Source organism: Muscardinus avellanarius (genome assembly GCF_963383645.1).
Source record: "Muscardinus avellanarius genome assembly, chromosome: 3".
NCBI lineage: Eukaryota > Metazoa > Chordata > Mammalia > Rodentia > Gliridae > Muscardinus > Muscardinus avellanarius.
In genome coordinates, this window is record NC_137788.1 from 10,434,464 (window position 1) to 10,461,832 (window position 27,369).

The following is a 27,369-nucleotide window of genomic DNA, read 5'->3' on the forward strand; positions in this document are numbered from 1 at the left end:
CAACTTAAGACCAGAATTTTTTTTTTTTTTTTGGTGGTACTGGGGGTGGAACCCAGAGGCTTTTTTTATATTTTATTTGGAAACAGGGTCTCACTAAGTTGCTGAAAGCTTCACTAAGTAGCTGAGGCTGGCTTAGAACCTGTGTGATCCTCCTGTCTCAGCCTCCCAAGCGCGGGGATTACAAGCGTGCACCACCACGCCTGGCCAGTTTTATTTTTTTAATTTACCTCCAGGGTTACAGATACCTCTTGGTGAATTTAATTACAGAAAAATATTTTTTACTATGCCAAAGTTGCTTAGCGGAATTTTTTACTAGCAGGTAAATTTTAAAATTATTTTTAAAATTTTTAAATTTTAAAGTCTGTAAGAGGCAGGTGTGGTGGTGCGTGCCCTGTACTCCTGGTACTTCGGAGGCTGAAACAGGAGGATTGTGCGAGGCCTGTATCAGCAACTTAGTGAGACCCTATTTCCAAATAAAAAATAAAGTAGGTCTGGGGATGTAGCCCAGAGCTAGAAGGCTCTGAGATCCATCCCTAGTAACACACACACACATGCGCACATGCATGTACACTATGGAAAATGCATTATTCCTTTTTTTTTTTTTTTCCTGGTAATGGGGATGGGGCCCAGGCACATTCTACCTCTGAGCTCTAACCCTTGCCCTTTTTTTTTTTAATTCTTTTTTTTGAAACAGGGTCTCACTGAGTTGCAAACCAACTGTCATAGCATTTTTCAGCTTTAAGCCCCATGAACTCATGGGGCCCGGCCCTGAGTGGCTTGTTTTTCTGCTGATCTTACCGTGGCCATTTGTAAAAGCCACTTCTGACCCTCTTACCAGATCCTTGAGTGTGATGCTGTGGACCTGTATGGAAGCCCCTGTGTTTACAGCATCTGAGGCAGCACTGGTCTCCACCAGGCCTGCTGCCTAGGGCTTAATTATTCTCCTGGAAGTGACTTTTGGAGGCTTTCCGAATACCCAGTGTAAAGCATACACATGGATATTGAAATGGACTGTTAATCCCATGTGGGAAACTTAGTTCTATATCAACCCCAGCTTTTGTCTTCCTCTACTATTGTACCAACTGCAGAACGCCAAACCACCGCCTGTTATAAAACAGTGCTGAGGTCTACCTCTCCACTCACCAATCATAACTATCTCACACATAGCATCATTGGTCATATTTTCAGGTGACAACTTTGCTATTCTCCATTGATTTCCCTTTTTTTACTAATATGCTTTATTAAAGATTTTAGCTTTCTTAAAAAATAAAGGAGTCATTTAACCTGCACTTCATGCTTTTCTCTCAGATAAGCCTTTTTATCTTGCTTTGGGAACCCAATACTTGTCTCTAGGCCAGATGTCCGGAGTGCAGATAACAGTCCATAACCGGTCGGCTATTGTCACGAAAAAGGCACCTTTGGTTAAAGAAAAGTGAAAAGAAAACCTGGCATGTTGATGTGCGCCTGTAATCCCAGTACTTGGGAGGCTGAAACAGGAGGATTGCAGGTTCAGGCTAGCCTCAGCCATTTAATGAAGGTTTCAGCAAAGTAGTGAGACCTTGTTTCAAAGCAAAAAAAGATTTGGGGTGTAGCTCAGAAGTAGAATGCCTCTGGGTTCAACCTCTAGTGCTGAAAAAAATTGAAAAGATGTGTGATGAACTTGTGTAATTTTTTGGTACTGGACATTGAACTCAGGGATGTTCTACCTCTGAGCTACACCCTTACCCCTTTTAACTTTTACTTTTTTAAAAAGACTTTATGGTGGAGCCCGGCGTGGTGGCACATGCTTGTAATCCCGTGCTTGGGAGGCTGAGACAGGAGGATCACACAGGTTTGAAGCCAGCCTCAGCTACTTAGTGAGACCCTGTTTCTAAATAAAATAGAAAATAGGTCTGGGAGTATAGCCTGGAGGTAGAAAGCCTTTGGGTTCTACCCCCAGTACCACCAAAAAAAAAAAAAAGAAAAAGAAAAAAGAAAAAAAGACTTTGTGGTGGTACTGGATATTGAACTCTGATATTCTACCTCTGAGGTATATCCCCAGACCTTTGTTTTGAAACGGGGCCTTGCAAGGTTGCTGAGAGTCTTGCTATGTTGTAGAGGCTGGTCTTGAACCTGTGATCCTTTTGTCTCAGCCTCTTGAGTTCTGGGATTACAGACTTGTGCCATCATGCCCTGATAAATTTATATACTTAAATTAATTTCTTATACTTAACCTGAAATACAGATAACATTGTTTCATCTCTTTTTAAGAGAGAAATTAAAACCCAGAAAGTGTTACTAACAGGCCTGCTAGAACACAAGGGATAGAGTGGATTGGGTAGGAATTGAAGCCCCAATTTTGCTGCTGAGTTGGTGTGAGATTTGAGACATTTATATAATGAAATGAAGCTCAGAGGTATGATTATGAGGTTCTGGAAACCGCCTAGGATGATCTTCAGGGTTCTTCCTGCTCCAGTCTTCTGGTGTGTTCTTGTTTGTGTATGCACGCACTCTCTCTCTCTCTCTCCATATATATATAATCTGTGTGTCTCTGTCTCTCACCTTTTAATTTAGCTGTTTCATCTCATCTCACATGTGTCTTTTTCCTGAGTGCCTATGCCCACATCTTAGCTGTATGCAATGTTGAAGCCTTTCTTCAGCCTAATATGAAAGCATCATTCTAGCTTTTAGATTGTTATGAGTGGCCCTGTCATTTAGGGGCAGGAACAGTGTGTAAAAGGAGAAGGTTAAGGCTGGGGAGAAGAGTCGTATGAATGAAGTCTCTACCACACTCTCACATATGAAGGAGAAGCCTTAAGCAAGTGAAGCAGGAAAACACTGGAGTTGTAACGATGAGCCCAGAGGTAACCAAGGGAAGTAGAGCTCCATTGGAGTGGAGGACAGGAGCTCAGTTGTAGCGAAGCTGGGCTGGCCAAGTGGTACAGAAATGGGGGCAGCACACACAACCTGCTAAGGAGCTAAGGTTGATCCTGTTCAGGGGAGCCTGTGTCCTGGGGACCTGTACTGTACCGTTACAGAACTTTGTCAGGCAGTCTCCTGATTTGAAATCAACTATATTTCCCCAAACAAAGATCAGATGAACCTGGCTTCTGTCCTCTGATATTTAATTCTGATTTTTTTTTTACTTCATATTTAGAGAGCTCCCAGTACAGAGGCAGCACACAGAGAGTTCCATAGAGTTCTAAATTTAATTCACTTAAATCACCAAATGCACAAGTCTTCACTGTTGCATTTTTATTGTAGCTTGAGTAAACATTGTAGAGTTTTGGATTCTCCTTGCTGCCTAAATATTCTTAAGTGAAACACTATTCTCTATAATTTCTTGGTGTTTGTCCAGTTTGTTGGAATAGAATATAGTGCAGACCTAGCTTAAATTATTCGTGTGCTGCTTCAGGCAATTTTGATTTTGCAACTTGCACCCCAGGCACCAGCAGCATAATGCTGTCTATTGTCTAAGAAAGTCATTATGGCTGCCTAGTGTCTCTGTGGTAGCTGTTTCACTAGAAAATCCTGTTTCATTGATATTATTTAGTGGCGAATCATATTCAGGTTGGGTTTCTATGCTGTTGACTGATACTTGTTTCTAGCATAAAATGACTGAAATGAAAAAAACTGTACATTCAAATTAGCTAGTTTTTATAAGTGCAGTAGAAGTGTTTGTATACAAACTTAACATTATTTGCCAAGTGAAATTAAGGGTGTGTAAAGTGTTCTATGAAGAATAAGATGTGCTTCTTAAGCCATTATTGGGCTTAAGAAATAACTGTAGGAGGCGGGCGTGGTGTTGCACACTTGTATTCCCCACGCTTGGGAGGCAGATAAAGAGGATCGCGCAGGTTGGAAGCCAGGCGTGCTGGCTTAAGAGACCCTGTTTCCAAATTTTAAAAAAGTATAAAATAGGTCTAGGAATGTAGCCCAGAAGTGGAAGGGTTTCCAGGAACCCTAGTACCACCAAAAGAAAGGAAAGAAGGAAGGAAGGAAGGAAGGAAGGAAGGAAGGAAGGAAGGAAAGAAAGAAAAAGAAACAGAGAGGGGGGAGGGAGAGAACTGTAGAAGAAAGTGTTTTTAGAGTCATGTGACTGTGCCTCTGGTCCTTTGGTAAAATGAGAGGCATGGATTGGGACTTAGGGGTCATGTTACAACACAGGTGTGGTATATGTGTGAGACTATGTGTACTATATTGGTCTTAGCCTCAGTAACTGAGTCCACACTTAGAAATGTTCTTGGTATGTAAGGATCTTGATGCAGTAGATAACAGCTGTTTTCCTTCTATTTCACATTTCTTCATCTTTAATGTGTGCATTTTTTTTCCTATACATAAAGTTTTATCCTGTCATTCATGCTATTCTTTGTGGCCATTTCCATTTCACTTTCCTTGTGTTTCATTCTGTATCTTTCTTGTCTAGACCAAGTGGAACAGCCAGCTGGCAGTTGCATCATGTAGGACCTTGCAGGAACCCATGGTAAGTGCACTCGTGTACTTGCCAGGTGCCCAGCAGCGCCTATTGCATTACAGACAGAAGCTGATGAGACTCTTCCCCTTTGTGAAAGTCCTGATAGGGGTGTGTGTGTGTGTGTGTGTGTGTGTGTGTGTGTGTGTGTGTGTTTTACTGGGGATTAAATCCAGGGACCTTCTGTTTCTGAGATAAAACCTTAGCCTGTTTAATTAAATTAATTAAAATTTGTAGTACTTAGGATTGAACCCAGGAGGCATTCTCCCTCTGAGCTATAAATCTAGCCCTGTTTTTGATTCTTTATTTTGAAACGGGGTCTCATTAAATTGAAGCCCCACTAAGTAGCAGAGGCTGGCTGCGAACCTGCAATCCTCTTGTCTCAGCCTTCCAAGTACTGGGATTACAAGCATGCACCACCACACCCAGCTATTTTTTTTTTTTTTTTTGAAATAGGATCTCACTAAGTTTTAGAAACTGGCCTGTAACCTGAGATTCTTCTGTGTCATCCTACCAAGCACAGGGATTACAGGCATGCATCACCAAACCTGGATGTTTTTATCTTTAATTTGGTTACTCATACTGTGGAAATCAGGAGAGAACTTGACTGAATTAATGGAATTTTGCCAGTTCCTCCACCTGGGTTTTGAGTTTGTCTTGTTGATGCAGCAACATGTGGAGTGTGAGCAGGATCCTTGGTTCTAAATTCTCCTCTGGCATAGATGGATTCTTGCCTCTCTAGTACAGCCTTCAGTTTTTCCCTATTCAATAGAATAGGTGGCTTTATTAGACTTATCATCTCTAGTCTGAGACACTAATGGGAAGTATCTTGGTAGTTGTAATTAAGATTTAGAAAATTGTTTCATGTGTCAGGTATCTAAATTCTGTGAATGGTAGAGTCCTGCTAGACATCTATCCATATATACTCAGTCTGTTATTATTTATCATTTTATTTACTGTTATTTGTTCCATTTCTTCATTTTTAGTACTGGTTTATTAGTGTTATTTAAGAACTTACTGTAATTTTTAATATATACAGAGTCACATATGTCTTTAGTGACCCTAAAATACAGCACATCGGTGTAGCCCATTGGCTCTTAAACTGCGGAGATTTTTTTTTCCTACGGAACATTTGGCCATGCCTTGAGCCTTGCTGTCATCACAACTGGAAGGGGATTCTCTTGGTATATGGTGGGTAGAGGCCATGAGTGTTTTAGAAGGTCCTCCAGTGCATTGACACCACCCTACAACAAGAGACTTATTTGATCCCAATGCCATTCCCGTAGTAGTTGAAGATACTTGGGTAGGGTACCCTCTAGTCATCTGGCAGGGTATTTGTTAGTCTTCTGAATACAGGGCACAGAAAATACTCATACTGCAAGTGGCTTCTCTGTTCAGTTGGTTATGTTTTCTGCGGTCATGGCTTTTAGAGTGGACACTAGGGGTGGAGAATTCACACTGATTAGGATTGGGGAGTACCAAAATGGACATTTGACAGTTCATACTAGCTAGGTGTTCTAAAATTATTTTAGGCCGGGAATAAAATTTAAAATAGCACTTTATGAAACAGGGTCTTGGGACTTCCAGGAAGATGGCGAGAGAGAAAAGCGGCGTTTACGAGTCCCGCTAACAATCAATCTCTATTACCACAAAATCAGCGCTTTTCATTGCCACAAAATACCATCAACAGAGAAATAAAAACTGTAAATACAAGGGACAGAGAAAAAGAGGGCTGGAAGAACAACCAGACACCAGAAAAGAAACCAGCCTGCAGTGCCGCGGCTGCGGCATGGAGCCACACCGGTGCCATCTTCCCTCGCAGCACCAGGCTCCAGAGAGGAGGGGGACTCAGAACTGAGCTCAAAACTAGAGAGGAGATACTCCGGCGGCAGCAGTGAGTTCCGCGGACGGCTCCAGATCAGCGCACTCAACAAGCCACCAGACTCCAGAAAGGAGGGGTAGACAGTGAGCTGAGGTGAGCAGCTGTAGAACAGCCGGGCAAAATTCAGCAGTTTTTTCGGCGTAAGGAGCGGCTAAAGCTCCCAGGGGCCAGGCTCAGCACACCCTGCTTGGACTCAGAGTGGAGCTCAAAACCAGAGAAGAAATAGGCCAGCCTCACGGCTAAGGGTGTAGCAGCGGCGGCAGCAGCGAGTTCACTGAGTCCACTACAGCTCCATCAGTGCACTCAACAACCGTGAGTCAAATTGCGGCCCCTAGAGGAGAAATCCCAGTACTGCACTCCCAAGGACTTGCGCATATAGTCTCCCTGGGTCGGAGATATTTGCAGTCCAACCCAGTGGGGGAGCGGCGGTGGCAGAGCTATCACACCATAGTCTCAGCTCCCCGTGGGAGAATGCCCAGCCTGGCACCCCACCCCCATGGTCTAAAGCAGCCTCAATTGACTCCCTGGGTCTGAGACTTTGTGATACAACCCAGTAAAGGAGTAGTGGTGACAGATACCATAGACTCGAGATCCAGAGCACGTTAAGTGAAGTCGTAGTGACCCAGGGAAGAACCCAAAGAAGGCACAAACTTCTGAAATCATGGGAAAGAGAAATAACAGTGGAGCAGTGAATGCCCACAACATCAGAACCTGATAACAAAGAAATTCAGAGATCTAGAAGATCAAATCAGGAAAATAACTGTAGAAATAATAGAGGACTTTTGAAAAGAATTCAGAGAGAGTCTGAAAGAGATAAAGGATGCAATCATTGAAGTAAAGGCCTCAATTCAAAGTATAAACAACCGATTAGACCACATGGAGAATAGAATCTCGCTCCTAGAAGATGATCACTCCAAAAATGAACACATAGTCTCTAGGAAAAAAAAAAAAATCCGGCAACAGGAATCTGACATTGAAGAAATATGGGCCCATTGTAAGAGAGCTAACCTAAGAATAATTGGAATAGAGGAGGGAAAAGAAGGTGAAACCAAAGGGATCAATAATCTCTTCAAGGAAGTAATAGCAGAAAATTTTCCAAACATAGAGCAAGAGGTTGATACACAGGTCCAGGAAACTTATAGAACTCCCTTTAGACAGGATCGGAGAAGAGGATCCCCATGCCACATAATTGTCAAAATGACTAATGTGGAAGCTAAGGAGAGAATCTTAAAGGCAACAAAAATAAAAGGCCAAGTGACATTCAGAAGCAAACCAATTAGAATCACTCCATACTTCCCAAACCAAGTCAAAAAAGCTAGAAGGGCATGGATTAACATATTCCAAACTCTGAAAGAAAATAACTTCCAGCCAAAAATTTCCTACCCAGCAAAACTATCTTATCAAATTAGATGGGAAAATAAGATGCTTCCATGACAAACAGAAACTGAAGGAATTTATGTCTTCAAAACCAGTGCTAGAGAAAATACTCAAGGAGATTAACTGCAAAGAAGAAATGGGTAATACATGCCAGAACCAAAGAAACAAGATTTCCCATCCAGCAGACAACTAAGCAAAGAAGAATAAACAGTATCTCAAACAGAAATAAAATCTTAACATGTTAGGAATTAAAAATTATCTCTCTATTATCACACTGAATGTAAACGGCCTCAACTCCCCAATAAAAAGACATAAAATGGCAAAATGGATTAAAAAACAGAATCCATCCATCTGCTGCTTACAAGTAACACACCTTACAAGTAAAGATAGAAACCAACTCAAGGTAAAGGGCTGGAACAAGGTAATCCATATTAATGGAACTCGAAGACAAGCAGGAGTAGCAACTATGATATCAGACAAATTAGACTTCAAACCCATACTTATTAGAAGAGACGAAGGTCATATTTTACTGGTAAAAGGAATAATCTAGCAAGAGGAAATAACAATAATCAACATCTATGCCCCAAACTTGGTGCAGCTACTTTCATAAATCAAACTCTTTGTGACATGAAGTCACACATAAATCCCAATACAATAATACTGGGAGACTTCAACACACCTCTCACAACACTAAATCGATCTTCCAGGCAAAGGCTCAGTAAAGATGCCTCAGAACTAAAGACCACCATTAGCCAAATGGACCTGTTAGACACATATAGAATATTTCCCAACTATAGCGGAGTTTACATTTTTCTCAGCTGCTCACAGAACCTTCTCCAAAATCACATCCTGGGACACAAAATGAGCACTAGCAAATTTAAAAGGTGTTGCATACTTCCCTGTGTCATTTCAGACCATAATGGAATGAAACTAGAAATCAACTATAAGAAGACCCAGAGAAACAACATAAACATGTGGAGACTGAACACCACACTTCTGAATGAAGAATGGGTCATAGAAGACGTAAGAGGTGAAACCAAGAAATTTCTAGAAACAAATGAAAATAAAGATACAACATATCAAAACCTCTGGGACACTTTGAAGGCAGTATTAAGAGGAAATTTTATAGCACTGAGTGCCCACTTAAGAAAAACAGAAAATCTTAAGTCTTGAAAAGAAGGAACAATTGAACCCCAAAGCCAGTAGAAGACAGGAAATTATTAAAATTAGAGCAGAAATTAACGAAATAGAGAATAAAAAACAATACAGAAAATCAACAAAACCAAAAGCTAGTTTCTTGAAAAAATTAACAAGGTAGATAAGCCACTACTAGCCAACCTAACTAAAAAAAAAGAGAATCAACCCAAACTATGAAGATAAGGGATGAAAAGGGAAAAGTTACTACTGACAGTGTAGAAATTCAGAGGATTATCAGAAACTACTTTGAGAAATTATACTCCAACAAAATGGAAAATCTGGAGGAAATCGACAACTTCCTAGATAAATACAACCTTCCTAAACTGAGTCAAGAAGATATAGAACACTTAAACCAACCAATAACAATCAAAGAGATTGAAACAGCAATAAAGAGCTTACCAATCAAAGAAAAGCCCAGGACCAGATGGTTTCCCAAGTGAATTCTATAAAACCTTTATAGAAGAGCTAACCCCAATACTCCTCAAACTATTTCATGAAATAAAAAAACCGGGACTCTCCCAAATACATTCTATGAAGCCAACATCACACTAATACCCAAACTAAATAAAGACAGTTCAAGGAAGGAAAACTACAGGCCTATATCTCTGATGAACTTGGATGCAAAACTACTAAAATACTAGCAACACGCATTCAAAACCACATCAAGATCATACACCATGACCAGGTAGGGTTCATCCTAGGGATGCAAGGCTGGCTCAACATACGAAAATCAATCCATGTAATTCACCATATAAACAGAATCAAGGACAAAAATCACATGATCATTTCAATAGATACTGAAAAAGCATTTGATAAAATTCAACATCCATTTATGATAAAAACATTACAGAAAATTGAAATCGAAGGAACATATCTCAACATTATTAAGGCAGTGTACAACAAGCCCACCGCCAACATCATATTAAATGGGGAAAAACTTCAAGAATTCCCCCTAAGAATAGGAACGAGTAAAGGATGTCCCTTATCACAACTTCTCTTCAATATAGTACTAGAGACTCTAGCCAGAGCAATAAGGCAAGAAAAGAAAATCAGAGGAGTACAACTAGGAAAAGAAGTACTCAAACTTTCACTATTTGCAGATGACATGATACTATATTTAGAAAACCTAACAAACTCAACCAAAAGGCTTATAGAACTGATCAATAAATTCAGCAAAAGTCTCTGGATACAAAATCAGTCTTAAAAAATCAGAAGCTTTCCTGGACACCAACCGTAAATCCACTGAAAAAGAAATTCAGAAAACGCTTCCACTCAGGATCTCCCACAAAAATATAAGATACTTAGGAATAAACTTGGCCAATGTGGTAAAAGATCTCCACAAAGAAAATTATAAAACACTGAGAAAAGAAATCAAAGAAGATCTTAGAAATTGGAAGGATCTTCCATGTTCAAGGATTGGCAGAATAAATATCATTAAAATGGCTATCCTTCCAAAAGTGATCTACAGATTTAACGCAATGCCCATTAAACTACCAAGATTATCCTCACAGACATAGAAAAATCAGTCCTTAAATTTATCTGGAAAGCAAAAATCCCAGAATAGCCAAGGTAGTTCTCAGCAACAAAAGCCACGCAGGAGGAATCACAATACCTGACTTTAAACTATACTACAAAGCCATTGTAATAAAAACAGCATGGTACTGGCAAAAAAACAGATATATAGACCAATGGAGCAGAATAGAAGACCCAGAAACAAGCCCACACACTTTCAGCCAATTGATTTTTGACAAAGGGGCCAAAAACATACACTGGAGAAAAGATAGCCTGTTCAACAAATAGTGTTGGCAAAACTGGTTAACCATATGCAGAAAATTGGAAATTAAGCCCACTTCTCACCCTGTACAAAAGTCAATTCAAGATGGATCAAAGACTTGGAAATCAAACCAGAGACCTTGAAGCTCCTTGAAGAGGGCATAGGTCCAACACTGCAACACATAGGCACAGATAAACACTTTCTCAACAAGACCCCAAAGGCACAACAAATTAAAAGGTGAATCAATATGTGGGATTGCATGAAACTGAAGAGCTTCTGTTCAGCAAAGGAAACTATTAAGAACCTAAATTGAGGCCCTCTGCTCCTCCTGCCGACGGACAGCGCCGCTCCCCGTGCAGTGCCAGCCGCGTCCTGGAGACACCAGGTGAAGGTCGGAGTGAACGGATTTGGCCGTATCGGGTGCCTGGTCTGCAGGGCTGCTTTCAACTCTGGCAAAGTGGATATTGTCACCATCAATGACCCCTTCATTGACCTCAACTACATGGTCTACATGTTCCAGTACAACTCCACCCATGGCAAGTTCAAGGGCACCGTCAAGGCCGAGAACGGGAAGCTTTTCATCAATGGAAAGCCCATCTCCATCTTCCAGGAGCGAGATCCCGCCAACATCAAGTGGGGCGAGGCTGGTGCCGAATACGTTGTGGAGTCCACTGGTATCTTCACCACCATGGAGAAGGCCGGGGCTCATTTGAAGGGCGGCGCCAAGAGGGTCATCATCTCGGCCCCCTCTGCTGATGCCCCCATGTTTGTGATGGGTGTGAACCATGAGAAGTACGACAACTCCCTCAAGATTGTCAGTAATGCCTCCTGCACCACCAACTGCTTGGCCCCCCTGGCCAAGGTCATCCATGACAACTTTGGCATCGTGGAGGGACTCATGACCACAGTCCACGCGATCACTGCCACTCAGAAGACCGTGGACGGCCCCTCTGGGAAGCTGTGGCGTGACGGCCGTGCGGCCGCCCCGAACATAATACCTGCGTCCACCGGCGCCGCCAAGGCCGTGGGCTAAGTCATCCCCGAGCTGAACGGGAAGCTCACCAGCATGGCCTTCTGTGTGCCCACCCCCAACGTGTCCGTTGTGGACCTCACCTGCCACCTGGAGAAAGCTGCCAAGTATGATGACATCAAGAAGGTGGTGAAGCAGGCGTCCGAAGGCCCCCTCAAGGGCATCGTGGGCTATACTGAGGACCAGGTGGTCTCCTGCGACTTTAACAGTGACTCCCACTCTTCCACCTTCAACACTGGGGCTGGCATTGCCCTCAAAGACCACTTTGTCAAGCTCATTTCCTGGTATGACAATGAACTCGGCTACAGCAACAGGGTGGTGGACCTCATGGTCCACATGGCCTCCAAGGAGTAAGAGCCCTGAACCGCTGGCCCCAGCAAGAACGCGAGAGGAAGAGAGCGAGGCCCTCAGCTGCTGGGGAGCCCCCACCCCAACTCAGTCCCCATCACACTGAGAATCTCCCCTCCCAGTTTCCATCCCAGACCCCCTGAAAAAGGGGAGGGGCCTAGGGAGCCCTAGTGTCAAATGTACCATCAATAAAATCCACTGCACCCAGCCAAAAAAAAAAACTTAAATTGAGAGCCAACAGAATGGGAGAAAATTTTTACCACCTACACCACCGATAGAGGACTAATATCTAGAATATACAGAGAACTCAAGAAACTCAACACTAAGAAAGCAAACAAAGCATCCAATAACAAAATGGGCAAACAAACTAAATAGACACTTCACAAAAGAAGAAATTCAAATGGCCAATAAATGCATGAGAAAATGTTCAACATTACTGGCAGTCAGAGAGATGCAAATCAAAACTACCCTGAGATTTCACCTAACTCCAACTAGAATGGCAATCATTCAAAACACAAACAACAACAGATGCTGGCGAGTATGTGGAGAAGTGGGAACTCTAAACATTGTTGATGGGATTGCAAATTAGTGCAACCACTTTGGAAAACAGTATGGAGAATCCTCAGAAGAATGGGAATAAATCTACCATTTCATCCAGCAATACCACTTCTAGGTATCTACCCAAAAGATAGGAAACCAAACTACCAAACTAATGCATGTGTATCTATGTTCATAGCTGCACAATTCACCATAGCCAAACTATGGAACCAGCCAAGATGTCCATCAACAGATGAATGGTTTACAAAACTGTGGGATATGTACACAATGGAATTTTACTCAGCCATTAAAAAAACTCAATTACATCATTCTCAGGGAAATGGATGGAACTGGAGGACATTATGCTAAGTGAGATTAGTCAGTCACAAAAAATAAGAAATCAAATGCTTTCCCTAATATGTAAGAGTTAGGGAGAAATGGGTCATAGGAGGAACTGTTGATGAAAAAGGAAATCCTATAGAGGAGCAAACAAGGCAACCTAAAGGAGGAGAAAGGATGGGGGAAGAGGAAAATCTCTAAAACACACAATCTTCTTAAACATATCGAAGTCGTGCTGGGCGTGGTGGCGCACGCTTGTAATCCCCGCGCTTGGGAGGCAGAGACAGGAGGATCGCGCAGGTTCAAAGCCAGCCACGCGCGCTGGCTTAGGAGACCCTGTTTCCAAATAAAAATGTAAAAATAGGTCTGGGAGTGTAGCCCGGAGGTAGAAGGGCTTCCAGGAACCCCAGTACCACCACCAAAAAAAAAAAAAAAAAAAAAAAAAAAAACCATATCAAAGTCAACCACTAAGCCAAGGAAGGGAAGGAGGGACAGGGAGGGAATGGGGTGGAAATTGGGTAGGGGTTAAATCAGTGATATGTACATGTATGCACACACAAAATTTTTACCCCAATATGATGTATGAATACAATGCACCAATAAAAAATTAAAAAAAATAAAAATAAAATAGCACTTTACCTTTTAGGTAGTTATGCAATAAAAATTTGAGTACATCTTAGTAAATAGTATTGTCAAAATTATACTTTGTTTTATTATAATAAAGTCTAGAAATTTTATTTAGGCCAGTGTTCTTTGCCTTTTCATATCACTGGTGAGTTTGTACAGCACTTGAGATGTTAGAAAATTTTAGCTGGGCATAATGATGCATGCTTATAATCCCAGCATTTGGGAGGCTGAGACAGGAGGATCGTGATTCTCAGACAGCCTTAGCTATTTAGAGAGGCTGTTTGCAACTCAGTGAGAGCCTGTTTCAAAATAAAGAATGAAAAATAGGGCTGGGAGTGTAGCTCAGAGGTAGACTGGGTTCCATCCCCAGTACTGCAAAAACAAAAATTTTTTAAATTGATCCTACAAGGGGTTGCACTAAAATACATTGACACCTGTTTTAATTTATACAGTGTGACTTAAAAATGTATGTAAAGTTTATGAAAGGAGGCCACGTTTAGATTACATCTCTCTATTTTAATGTATTTCAAAACCTCATACAAAGTAGACAGTGGTAAGAAAGATCACATTATTGGCCTGCCTGGGTCCTGAGGTGGTACTAATGTCTTAAAAAATTCTGTGGTTTTGAGTTAAGAGAACACATCTCTAAATGTATCTTTTGAATGGAACCTCTGAGGATTGTGCCAGGGACCCTGGTAATGAGGAAACTGTGGATTTCCTCAGACTTGAGTTGTAGCATTAGAGCAGTTAGGCCATACAACTAGGCAGAGTCATTCATATTTGCATGTTGTGTGTGGGTGGGCGACATGTGTTTTATTCAGTGTCAGTAATTTAATTACATATTGAGCATCACACACAAGAAGGGCATGTCATTACTGGAGACAAGAAAGGAGAGAATCCAAATTCCCAGCTGGATCTTGCAAGAGTCTTTGTGATCATCAGATTTAGGCTAAGTGTGGTAAGGTTGACAAAGGGACAGAGAATCTTAAGAGGTCACCCATTTGGAAAGCGGCTGTGTCCTTGCTGAGGGGATTGCTTACTTCATCGGGTGGAGACACGAATCTGCCGTCTGCATGCAGACCCTCATCTTCCACTTCCATCAGAATGTCCTCCAAGGAAGCAGCTGCTGTGTCCCCATACAGGCATGCTATCAGGAATTCACTTGAGTGGGAACCATTACATACTGTAGTTGCCCCCCCCCCAAAAAAAAAGTTTGTTTTCTTTTCAACTGAAGAATTTGGTCCTTAAAATATTATTTAAGAATCTGCTTAAGACTGATGAGTAATGAGCTGAATGACTGATTTTCTTTTTTACGTCTCTTAAATTTTTACCAAATTTTTAGGATTTAGTACTTTGTATTAAAATTAATTTTCTCCACTTTTATAATGATATTTCAAGTGATACCCTTTTGTGTCTCTGACCTCATTTTCATCTGCTGTCTACAATTTAGCTTTATCCTACTGTTATGGAAAATATAATTTTCCATGTCTTCCAGAAGCTATGAGTACTTTCTCATTTCTCATTTTGCTAATTGGGAGATAAAGGTGGCAAGAGGCAACAGTTCTGGGAGCTATTTGGGTCTGGTTTGGGGAGAACATTGCAGAAAGAGAAGGAAGGAAGTGTTCGGGGAGAAGGACTGGGAGCTTGTCTGGATGTGAAGACTGAGAGACACCGGTTACTAGGAAAAAGAAATTTGGAAATTAAAAACTGGAAAGCCAGGCGTGGTGGCACACAATTGTAATCCCCGTGCTTGGGAGGCTGAGACAGGAGGATCACACAGGATCAAAGCCAGGCTCAGCTGCTTAGTGAGGCTCTCAGCAACTTAGTGAGACCCTATTTCCAAATAAAGTATAAAATAGGTCTGGGAGTGTAGCCCGGAGGTAGAAAAACCTCTGGGTTCCACCTCCAGTATCACCAAAAAAAAAAAAAAAACCTGGAAAAAAGGGTGTTTACCAGTTTGGCTCAATCCTAGCAACCAAGCTTCTGAATTTGCAGCCTACCTAGTACTTGTTTGGAATCGTAAACGCCTATTGAGTACCTTCAGGACTTCAGTTGATTGTTCCAGCTTCTCAGAGAGATATTTCATTTTCATCTTACTTTCTGAAGTATGGGCTCGCTTGGAATTCTCCTGAATTTTATAGTTTGCATCTTAAATGAACTATAAACTGTGCTGGACTTTAGGGTCACTCTTGGCTGACAGTGAATTATTTATAATTACTCTATTTGATATTTGGACCATTATGTGTGTGTATCCCTTGTAATTGAGTGGAATCTCGGCTTCTGTTTTGCTTTAACTTTTTTTTTCCACGTACTTGGGATGGAACCTAGGGCATTCTTCCTCTGAGCTACATCCTAACCCCTATATTTTTTATTCTTCATACGGAAACAGGGTCTCACTGAGTTGCAAAGGCCCTCACTAAGTAGTAGCTGAGGCTGTCCTCGAATCGTGATCCTCCAGTCTCAGCTTCCCAAATGCTGGGATTACAAGCGTGCACCACCATGCCCGGCTTTTGCTTTAACAATTATGAATAATCACACCTCACCCAGAAGACCGAAACTTATACCATATTGTTTTTCTCTATAAGTGTTTGTAAATAATTGCCACTCCCGATTATTTGTGGTATCGAAGCTCAGTGTTATTACCAATCTTTCTTCTTTTTATGGTATTAGGGATGGAACCCAGGGGTATTTCACCTCTGAGCTACATCCCCCAGCCCTATTTTGTATTTATTTTGAAACAAGATTTCACTGAGTTGCAGATGGTCTCACTAAGTAGCTGAGATTGTCTGCGAACTGCATCCTCTGGTCTCGGTCTCCCAAATGCTGAGATTACAAGCATGTGCCACCACACCTGGCTCTATTACTGATCTTTCTTTGAAATCAGTATCATTAACTTTTTGAAATGAGACTATTAATTTGATAGCTATTATACTTATGAAGGAAAGTGCCCAAGAGTCTAAAAACTACAAAATTAATTGGGTTTCCTTTTTTCTGTGACATTATTTAAAAATATATTCATCATCCATTCTTTTCTTTAGGGAAATGTATTTATATTCATCTATTTCTTTGGTTAGTTCAAAGTGATAATTGCCTAGAGATACACAACTTGCTGTGATTAGGTTAATAATTCTTATTCAAGAACTCAGATGGTGATGAATGAGTAAATACATATTGTGTTGCAGGGAAGAAAAAATCTCAAGAAAATAAAAATAAAGGAAACAAGACGCAAGGCATATTATTGAAGACAAGTGAGCCAGATTCCACATCCGCAGATATGAGAGATTCTGTGGAAGGTAAGCTTGAGACAGTGGATTGGTCTGATTTGGGTATGTATTACCAGTTAATTCAAACTTGTGTCTTCTTGTCTTGTTCTTCTGAGAATTATCCAACAACTATAAAGGACTTAAATAGCAAAAAAAAAAAAAAAAAAAAAAACCTGCCTGAATTTAATATGGCAAACTAAACCTTTCCCTTAAAAAAATTAGTAGAGTGTCTTTGTTAAAATATGAAACTATTGTTAAAATAAAATGAAACATATGATTGCATTTATAAGGAATTTAAAGTTCAAAGCCATCAGAAAAATTTGTGATAGAAGCCAGACTGGCAGGGCCCTCTGAGGCTTCTGGGATACTAAGCGGTCCACTGTTGATCTACACAGTGGTTACAGGCATAAAAATTCATAAGAATTGTATCTTGCCATGTACTTTGATTTATCCACTTTAATGTATGTTTTACACTTCAGTTAATATAATTTGATTAATTTCCTCAGCCTTTCGAGATGTAGGACTCAAGAGGCAGAGGTTGCAGTTAATCATGAAGACAGCTTGCCTAAGCTCACACAGTTGAGTCACTGCATTGGGAGGGAGGTGTGTCTGAAATTGCTATGGACAAATTTATGCAGAGAACAAATTGCTCAAGAGTTATTCATAGTGGTGCAAACAGGCAAATTTCATCATTTAGGTTTGTGACTCAACATTTGTAGAGAAAGAATCTAATAAAACATTTTAGTTGCCTTTAATCGCCATTTTATTAGCAAAGTTTGGGATGGTGATGTTCATATAGAGTTGTAATTTTCTGTCCTTTTCTGAAGTCAAAAATAGATGAGTTCATTAGGACTAAAGTGCAGATGACCCGAGGATGGCCGGGAGGGAGCCAGGCGGGAGAATGTCGAAAAGAATCAATTAGAGGGAGCAGAGAGTTTTCCCCCTCTATTCTAGAACCTTCTGTTGTGTTTTACTTCAGTGAGAAATACCTACTTCATTTCCCAGAGCTTTATTAAACTGAGTTCTGCCTTGTGAGAGCAGAAAACATTTGAACAACACAGATATTACTGAAGGACTTTCTTAACCTTGGTGGCATTTTTTTTTTAAATCAAACAATCTCCTCCCTTCCATACTTGAAGACATTTTTTTTCCCCTGATAAACCATCATTTCCCTTGAAATAATTTCCCAGGTCCCTTGTTTCCAGGATATAGTGAGAAGGTTAGGACCAGAAAGTTGACCTTGCAGTTAGTTTGCGGTAGCCTTTCTGACTCTATTCTCCCTTGTATCCAGGTGATTCTCACATCTGCCAACAGCCTCTTATATCTTGACAGTTGGGCCACTCTTTGTTTTTGGTTTTGTACTGGGGATGGAACCCCAGGGCATTGTATCTCTGAGCTATACCTCAACCCTTTTTTATTTTTTGCTTTGAAACAAGGTTTTGCTAAGTTGCTGACATTGACCTTGAGCCTGTGATCCTCCTCTCAGCCTCCCAAGTACTAGGATTACAAGTGTGCGCCACTGTGCCCAGTGACAGGCCGCTGTCTTCTGCCTCACCTCTCTTAGCCCAGGCAGCTGTTATCTCGAGCCCAGAACCAACTGTTATTATTTTGGGTCTCAGCAGTGCTCTTCTCTCAATTCTTTAATCCACCCTACAGCCAGATCTTCCAGGTCAGTCCACACTCATTTACAATCACTCATTTATAATACCTCCGTCATTTTGGCTTTTTTCCTTCTTTTTCTTTTCTGTCTTTTGATTTTTCTACCTTTCAGGTTCATCCTGCATAGTACTTTCTGTAAGAAACTTCTCTTACCAGCTCAATTGAATTAGATGTTCCTCTGTGCTTTGTGTCATGGCCATTAGTGTATTTCACTTGCCTGTTTCTTGTGTGTAGCTCCTTTTAATTAATTTATTTATGATTTACGGTGCCAGGCATTGAACACAGGAGTATTCTACCACTGAGCTACATCTCAGTCCGTGTGTGTGTGTGTGTGTGTGTGTGTGTGTGTGTGTGTGTGTGTGTGTTTTTTACTGGGAATGGAACCCAGAGGCCTTCTACCTCTGGGCTATGTTTCCAGACCTGCTTTAGATTTTATTTGGAAATAGGGTCTCAGTAAGTTGCTGAGAGCCCCACTAAGTAGCTGAGGCTGGCTTCAAACCTATGCGATCTTCCTCTCAGCCTCCCAAGTACTGGGCTTACAAGTGTGTGCCACCACGCCTGCCCAGCATCCTCAGTCCTTTTAATTTTCTATTTGAGACAAGTTCTCACTAATGCCAAGGCTGGCTTGAACCCTTCTATCTCAGCCTCCCAAGTACTGGGATTACAGCTGTGTATCACTATGCCTGGCCATGTGTAGCAGTTGCTGTTGCTTCTTTGTTATCGTCTTCTTTTTCTTCCCCTTCTCCTTTACATTCCCCTTCTTCTTCACTGGGGATTGAACCCAGAGGCATTCTACCTGAGCCACACCCCTAACCTTATTTTTAAATTTTGAAACAGAAGTCTATCTAAGGTGTTGAGGCTGGCCTCAAACGTGCACTCCTCCTATCTCAGCCTCCCAAATATTAGGATTATTTTTGTGCACCACCATGCTCAGCTGTAGCTTGCTTGCTTGCTTTATTTATTTTTGTGTGTTTATTTATTTTTGTTGTATTGAGAATGAAACACAGGGGGATTCTACTTCCAAACTGTACTCCTAGGCTTTTTTTTTTATCCTTTGTTTTGAAACAGGGTCTCGTTAAGTTGTAGAGGGCCCCACATGGTAGCGGATGCTGGCTGCGAAACTGTGAGCCTCCTGTCTCAGCCTCCCAAGTACTGGGATTACAAGCGTGCACCACCAGGCCCGGCTCTGTAGCTTCTTTCAAAGTGAAATTTTTTACTTTGCTGTATGCTTACTATTTATCCACTTTAATATATTTGTGTTAAGGTTAAGGGTAAATAAGGATCATGACAGTATTGTTTACCTCACACTGCATGTAGCGTCGTGAACTCAATATCTGTCAGGTTATTTTAGTAGTGAGTTCCTTTAGCCTGCAGAAGTCATGTAGCTCTGCTTCCACTACAGAGTTTTCTTAACTCTTAAGTAGTCTGCAGGTATAATAGGCGGTACTGTTGGCATCATGGACCATCCCCACCAGTATTCAACTGCTGTTGCAGCTCCAATTTTGAAAAATCTCTGGTTGTTGCTTTTTTCTTTTTTCTTTTTCTTTTTTTTTTTTTATAGAAAATCATGAGAGAGTTGCTTATAGATGCTGTCCCTTCTCCCATGAGCTGTGTTAAGCATTTATTCTCAGCACTCCTCCACAGCTATTGTCCTGATCACCAGACCTCCAGCTTGGCAAGTGGAGTATCCTCTTCTTAGTCCTCAGCTTACCCAGCCCATTAGTGGTTCTAACTCAGCTGATCATCCCCTCCTTGAAACATGCTGCCTGGTCTTAGAGCCACATTCCTGGTTCTCCCAGTGCCTCGCAGGCCATTCCATACCCTCTCTCGTATGGGAGTCTTGGGAGATGCTGTCTGCACCTACTCTCCAGGCCTTACCCAATCCACTACTCTTAACTTCTTTTTCTACTTGAGGACTTGGAATTTCCTAGATGCAGCCTCTTTATTGAACTGGAGATTCATATGAAACTGTGTACTTAATACCTCACTGAGGCATCTGTGTTAGAACCTTAGACTTTAGCATATCTTACGTAAACTCTTGATCCACTCGTACAGATCAAAACTGCTTCTTCTGCAGTCTTCTCCTGTTTAGTAAACTGGATTTTTACTATTTCTGTGCAGTCTTCCTTGGCTCCTCTTTGTGTCATGACAGCCAGTCAACAAACACATTTTGTTAGCTTCATTTCCCAAATATATATCCAGAATCTGACCACTTCCTACTACCGGCCCTGCCCCACCCTCTCTGTGTCCTGGAAGCATGCAATAGACGATCTGCCTCCCCTCTCCCAACTACGTAGCACTTTTTGTCTTCCTCATAGCAACTGGCATTCTCTTGGATATGTAAAAATTTAAGCATTTCTCTGTTAGAACCTCTGGTACCTGTTGACTCAAAACAAAAGCCTGCAATGCTTTTTGAAGTCTTGCATTAGGAGGTTTCTGGTTACCTCTCTAGTCCATCTGCCCTTTTCCCGCTTCTTCTCAATCCTCCCCTGCTGCCTTACTGATTTCCTTGAACACATCTAGCATGGTCTTGACGCTGAGCTTACATATTTGCTGTTTTTCTCTGCCCACTAGATATCCGCATGACATTTTCTTTAGGTCTCTGGTCACCTCACTGGTGAGTCCTCTCTGGGACAACTGTCTGTTATACCCCAAGTTGAGCTGGACATAGACTCGAGTGACTTAGGATTTTTGTTTCCCTCATTGAGGTACTCTTGAGTTCCTAATAATTTGATTAAGTGTAGAGGAGGTGATCTCTAAAGGTTTTTTGGGCTTGAAAAACTTCTGATATAGTTCTGAAAAGTATTCTAGTCTCTAAATTCATAGTTTCAGTTGTGAAGGGGTCATCCACTCAAGATACATGATTGAGAATTTAACTTGGTGATATGTTTAGCAATTTCCTGTTTTAGATTGAAATCATGAGAAATTAAAATTTACATCTTGTCTCTTCAAATTTAATGTCAGATCTTTCAACACATTGTAAGCAATACAATTCTGGTAAGCAGAGATGTTGATATGTGTCACTAAACCCAGAAGAGAACCTAAGCACTGTGGCATTCTTGTCTGTTGGGTGCCTAGAATGTTAGTATTGAATTCAGCTTTATAAATGTTAATCATACTTTCCTTTATGCCTGTTAGGTATTAAGAGACATAACTAGAATCCTAGACACTGATCACAGAGTGGCTAGTTTTTCTCTCACCACTGGGCTTCTTCTCTACATACTTTCCAGGTCCTAAAGAAGAAGAGCAGCCTTCCCCCACATCCCCTGGGCAGCCAGCCCTTCTCCAGGAGGTGGTCAGCCAGGACACATTGCCGGAGCTGCCAATCCCTCCCCCTGCCCACGAGCCACAGCCAGAGCCAGGCGGGAAACAAGAAGCCACAGGTTGTGAGGTGAATGACCTGGAGGAGGAAGATGACGACGAGGAGGAAGAAGAGGACGACGAATTGGAGGAAGAGGGGGAAGAAGAAGCTGACATGCCAAATGAAAGCTCAGTGAAAGAGCCAGAAATACGGTGCGACGAGAAGCTGGAGGACTTACTAGAAGAGCCAAAAAACATTTCAGTAGAAACTCCTGAAGACTCTCCAGAAATGACACCTGTTATCACAGTCCCCAAGGCGAAAGAGGAAGCCAATGCCGAGGCATTTGAATCATTTATGTTTCCATGTCAGCATTGTGAAAGGAAGTTCACCACCAAGCAGGGCCTTGAACGTCACATGCATATCCACATGTCTACCGTCAATCATGCTTTCAAGTGCAAGTACTGTGGGAAGGCATTCGGCACGCAGATCAATAGGAGGCGGCACGAGCGTCGCCATGAAGCTGGGTTAAAGCGAAAGCCCAGCCTGACATTGCAGCCGTCAGAAGACCTTGCTGATGGCCATGTTTCCGGAGAAAATGTTGCTCCTAAAGATGAATTGAATCCTCCCCATCTTGGACAAGACTGTCTGATCTTGAACTCAGAGAAAACTTCCCAAGAAACATTAAATCCTTCTGTTGTAGAAGAGAATGGAGAAGTTAAAGAACTTCATCCATGCAAATATTGTAAAAAGGTTTTTGGGACTCATACTAATATGAGACGGCATCAACGCAGAGTTCATGAGCGCCACCTGATTCCCAAAGGTGTGCGGCGAAAAGGAGGCCTCCCGGGAGAGCCACAGCCCCCAGCAGAGCCGGCCCAGCCCGCCCACGCCTACGTGCCAAGCACAGAGCCCGAGGAGGAAGGCGAGGCAGATGATGTGTACATCATGGACATTTCTAGCAATATCTCTGAAAACTTGAACTACTACATTGATGGTAAAATTCAGACCAACAGCAGCACCAGTAACTGTGATGTGATCGAGATGGAATCTAATTCAGCCGATCTATATGGCATAAATTGTTTGCTCACTCCAGTGACAGTGGAAATTACTCAGAGTATAAAGACCACACAAGTCCCTCTAACAGATGATCTTTCTAAAGAGCCTTCCAGCAGTACAAACTGTGAGTCTAAGAAACGGAGGACTGCTAGTCCCCCTGTGCTCCCCAAAATTAAAGCTGAAACGGATTCTGACACTACAGCACCCTCATGTTCCTTAAGTCTCCCTCTCAGCATATCAACGACAGAGGTGGTATCCTTCCACAAAGAGAAGAGTGTTTATTTGTCATCAAAGCTTAAACAGCTTCTTCAAACCCAGGAGAAGCTAACAGCTCCTGCAGGGATGTCAGCAGCCGAAATCCCTAAGTTGGGTCCTGTATGTGTGTCTGCTCCTGCGTCCATGTTACCTGTGACCTCCAGTAGGTTTAAGAGGCGAACCAGCTCTCCACCCAGTTCTCCACAGCACAGTCCTGCCCTCCGAGACTTTGGGAAGCCCAGTGATGGGAAAGCAGCCTGGATAGATGCAGTTCTGACTGCCAAGAAACCTAAGTTGGAAAGTCGTAGTGACTCGCCAGCATGGAGCTTGTCTGGGAGAGAGGAGAGAGAAACTGGGAGCCCTCCTGGCTTTGATGAATATAAAATGTCAAAAGAGTGGCCAGCCAGTTCCACTTTTAGCAATGTGTGCAACCAGCAGCCACTGGATTTGTCCAGTGGTGTCAAACAGAAGGCTGAGGGTACAGGCAAGACTCCAGTCCAATGGGAATCTGTATTAGATCTCAGTGTACATAAAAAGCCTTGTAATGACTCAGAAGGCAAGGAATTTAAAGAAAATCATTCGGCACAGCTAACCTGTAGTGCTGTAAAGAAAAAGAAGCCAACCACCTGCATGCTACAGAAGGTTCTTCTCAATGAATATAATGGCATCAACTTACCTGTAGAAAATACTCCTGATGTGACCAGGAGCCCGAGTCCTTGTAAATCCTTAGATGTCCAGCCAGATCCTGACCTTCGTCCTGACTCTTGTTTCTCCACTCCTGCTGTGGAGTCCCCCCCTGAAGTTTGTCCGTCATCACCCACCCTACAGACAGCTTCCCTGACTTCTGGTCAACTGCCTCCTCTCTTAATCCCCACAGATCCCTCTTCCCCTCCTCCCGGTCCTCCTGTGTTAACTGTTGCCACTCCGCCGCCTCCTCTTCTTCCAACTGTCCCTCTTCCTGCCCCCTCTTCCAGTGCATCTCCTCACCCATGTCCCTCTCCACTCTCGAATGCCACAGCCCAGTCTCCACTTCCTATTCTTTCCCCAACTGTGTCTCCTGCACCCTCTCCTATTCCTCCTGTGGACCCGCTCATGTCCGCCGCCTCCCCTGGGCCTCCAACACTTTCTTCCTCTTCCTCCTCCTCCTCTTCTTCCTCTTCATTCTCTTCCTCGTCTTCCTCCTCATCCCCTTCACCACCCCCTCTCTCAGCAGTGTCATCTGTTGTGTCCTCTGGTGATAATCTGGAGGCTTCTCTCCCTCCAATAACTTTCAAACAGGAGGAATTAGAGAATGAAGGTCTTAAACCCAGGGAAGAAACCCAGGCAGCAGTGGAACAGGACATTGTTCAGGAAACGTTCAGCAAAAACTTTGTTTGCAATGTCTGTGAATCACCTTTTCTTTCCATTAAAGATCTAACCAAACATTTATCTATTCATGCTGAAGAATGGCCCTTCAAATGTGAATTTTGTGTGCAGCTTTTTAAGGATAAAACTGATTTGTCAGAGCATCGCTTTCTGCTTCATGGAGTTGGGAATATTTTTGTGTGTTCTGTTTGTAAAAAAGAATTTGCTTTCTTGTGCAATTTACAGCAGCACCAGCGAGATCTCCACCCAGACGAGGTGTGCACACACCATGAATTTGAAAGTGGGACACTGAGGCCCCAGAACTTCACTGATCCCAGTAAGGCCCACACAGAGCATATGCAGAGCTTGCCAGAGGAACCTTTGGAAACTTCTAAAGAAGAGGAGGAATTAAATGATTCCTCTGAAGAGCTGTACACAACCATAAAAATAATGGCTTCTGGAATAAAGACGAAAGATCCAGATGTTCGATTGGGTCTCAATCAGCATTACCCCAGCTTTAAGCCACCTCCCTTTCAGTACCATCACCGAAACCCCATGGGCATTGGTGTGACAGCTACAAATTTCACTACCCACAATATTCCACAGACCTTTACTACTGCCATTCGCTGCACAAAATGTGGAAAAGGTGTTGACAACATGCCCGAGTTACACAAACATATTCTGGCCTGTGCTTCTGCGAGCGACAAGAAGAGGTATACGCCTAAGAAGAATCCAGTACCGTTGAAACAAACTGTGCAACCCAAAAATGGTGTGGTGGTTTTAGACAACTCTGGGAAAAATGCCTTTCGACGAATGGGACAGCCCAAAAGACTGAACTTTAGTGTTGAGCTCAGCAAAATGTCACCAAATAAGCTCAAGTTAAATGCACTGAAGAAAAAAAATCAGCTTGTACAGAAAGCAATTCTTCAGAAAAACAGATCTGCCAAGCAGAAGGCCGACTTGAAAAATGCTTCTGAGTCGTCCTCTCACATCTGTCCTTACTGCAACAGAGAGTTCACCTACATTGGGAGCCTGAATAAACATGCCGCTTTCAGCTGTCCCAAAAAACCCCTCTCTCCTCCCAAAAAAAAAGTTTCTCACTCGTCCAAGAAAGGTGGACACTCATCTACTGCAAGTAGTGACAGAAACACGAACAGCAACCACCGCAGGAGGACGGCAGATGCCGAGATTAAGATGCAGAGCACGCAGACGCCTTTGGGCAAGACCCGAGCTCGCAGCTCGGGCCCCACACACGTCCCACTACCCTCCTCGTCCTTCAGGTCCAAGCAGAATGTCAAATTTGCAGCTTCCGTCAAGTCCAAAAAACCAAGCTCCTCCTCTTTACGGAACTCCAGCCCTGTTAGAATGGCCAGAATAACTCACAGTGAGGGGAAAAAACCCAAAGCGGTTGCCAAGAACCATTCTGCGCAGCTCTCAAACAAGACATCCCGGAGCCTGCACGTGAGGGCACAAAAAAGCAAAGCTGTTTTACAAAGCAAGTCCACTTTGGCGAGTAAGAAAAGAACAGACCGGTTCAATGTAAAATCTAGAGAACGAAGTGGGGGGCCAATCACCCGAAGCCTTCAGCTGGCCTCCGCGGACCTGAGTGAAAACAGGAGAGAGGACAGCAGTGCCAGGCAGGAGTTGAAGGACTTCAGGTAAGCTCAGGGCTTGGGGAGGTAAGAACTGAAGAAAACAGTAGGTTTGCTCTCGAGTGTTCTGTTTTTCTTGTAAAATTTTGACCTGAGCATTTAAAAGATAAAAATGGCTATTGCATACGTTTTAAGTGGGTAAAGGGTCATTGCTTTGGCCTCTACAGAGACGAATAAATAGCTTTTATTTCAGACTCACAAAGTGGTACCATTTCTTTACTAGGGCCAGGTATGAATTGAATTTGAAACCACGGAGAAGCTCTCAAAAGTTTCCTATGTGAAAAGATGAAGCTCTCTCAAACTTCCTTCATATCTTGGGTAATATCTCAGTGTCACTTTTATTATTCCCAATCATAGATCACTTCTTAGGTTAAGTTGTATCTTGAGTTCATTAGCAGACCACCTTGCAATCTTGTTTAATATTTCTGTGACTTGGGCATAGTTATTAATAACTAGGGCTACTCTTATTATCCATGCTTTCATTACCAGCATTTAAAATTTAAAAACTTACAACATTGGTCAGAACAAAACGGTTTATTTCTTAAAGATACCAGATGTTCCCCTCCGCCTTCCAGCCATAGGTGATAAACAAGCCAGGCCCCACAGGGGAAGAGGGACAGGAGAGAGTACATGAGACTCTCAGAGGCAAGTGTGGCACCAGGGCAGGCCAGCTTCATTTGTCAGCCTTCCGTCCTAGTAATGAGGGGAGGTTCCTCTTAGATTTGCTGTGGCTTTTCTGCTTATTCCATGCTCTCTCTATGTTAAGCCCAGTTTTAGGTGACTGATGGAAACCGCTATAGTTAATTTGTTACATTGACATCTCAGGCTTTCTGAGTTGCTTACCCAGAGTGATGTTCTTTCTTGGAGTTCCTGCTGTTTCACAATTTATACCTACAGCTCATTCTCATGTGAGATTGATTATTTGTCATCAGATGGTGTTTCTACAAGTACTTTTAAATCTTGTCTTTTCAGAGTGTGTAGCCTGACCTTGACTCTACGTTTTCATGGTTGTAATTTTTGGTGTCTAGGAGTTCTTTGGTGTTTTAAGCAAATAGAATTAGGGATAATTGTAGAACAACTGCTGTTTTGGCGAGGTCGTAAGGACACAAAGGTGCCATTGTCACTGTGTTCTTGATATTTTTTGGTGCTAGTGTGTCTTAAACCATAGCTTTAAGAAAGATGTGAAGTAGATCATCAGCCAAGGCTGATTTGACTGATTCACTGTAGGCTTGAAGGGTCAGATGTTTCAGTAGCTACTTAAAAATGTACTAAAAATTC

At 42.3% G+C, this 27,369-nt stretch overlaps 1 protein-coding gene and 1 pseudogene across 2 annotated transcripts in view; both read left to right on the forward strand.

The window, feature by feature from the left end:
- The window catches only part of PRDM2 (PR/SET domain 2), a gene marked incomplete at both ends in the record, with an annotated part of 198,624 nt that overhangs the window by 138,587 nt on the left and 32,668 nt on the right, over positions 1 to 27,369 (forward strand). Inside the window, 2 exon segments of the mRNA XM_080691308.1 lie at positions 16,744 to 16,854; positions 21,714 to 26,097. Coding sequence (XP_080547434.1) covers positions 16,744 to 16,854; positions 21,714 to 26,097 — 4,495 coding nt within the window.
- Positions 11,034 to 12,064, forward strand: LOC308260637 (glyceraldehyde-3-phosphate dehydrogenase-like; annotated as a pseudogene). The gene has a single exon. The product of its transcript is annotated as a glyceraldehyde-3-phosphate dehydrogenase-like (transcript).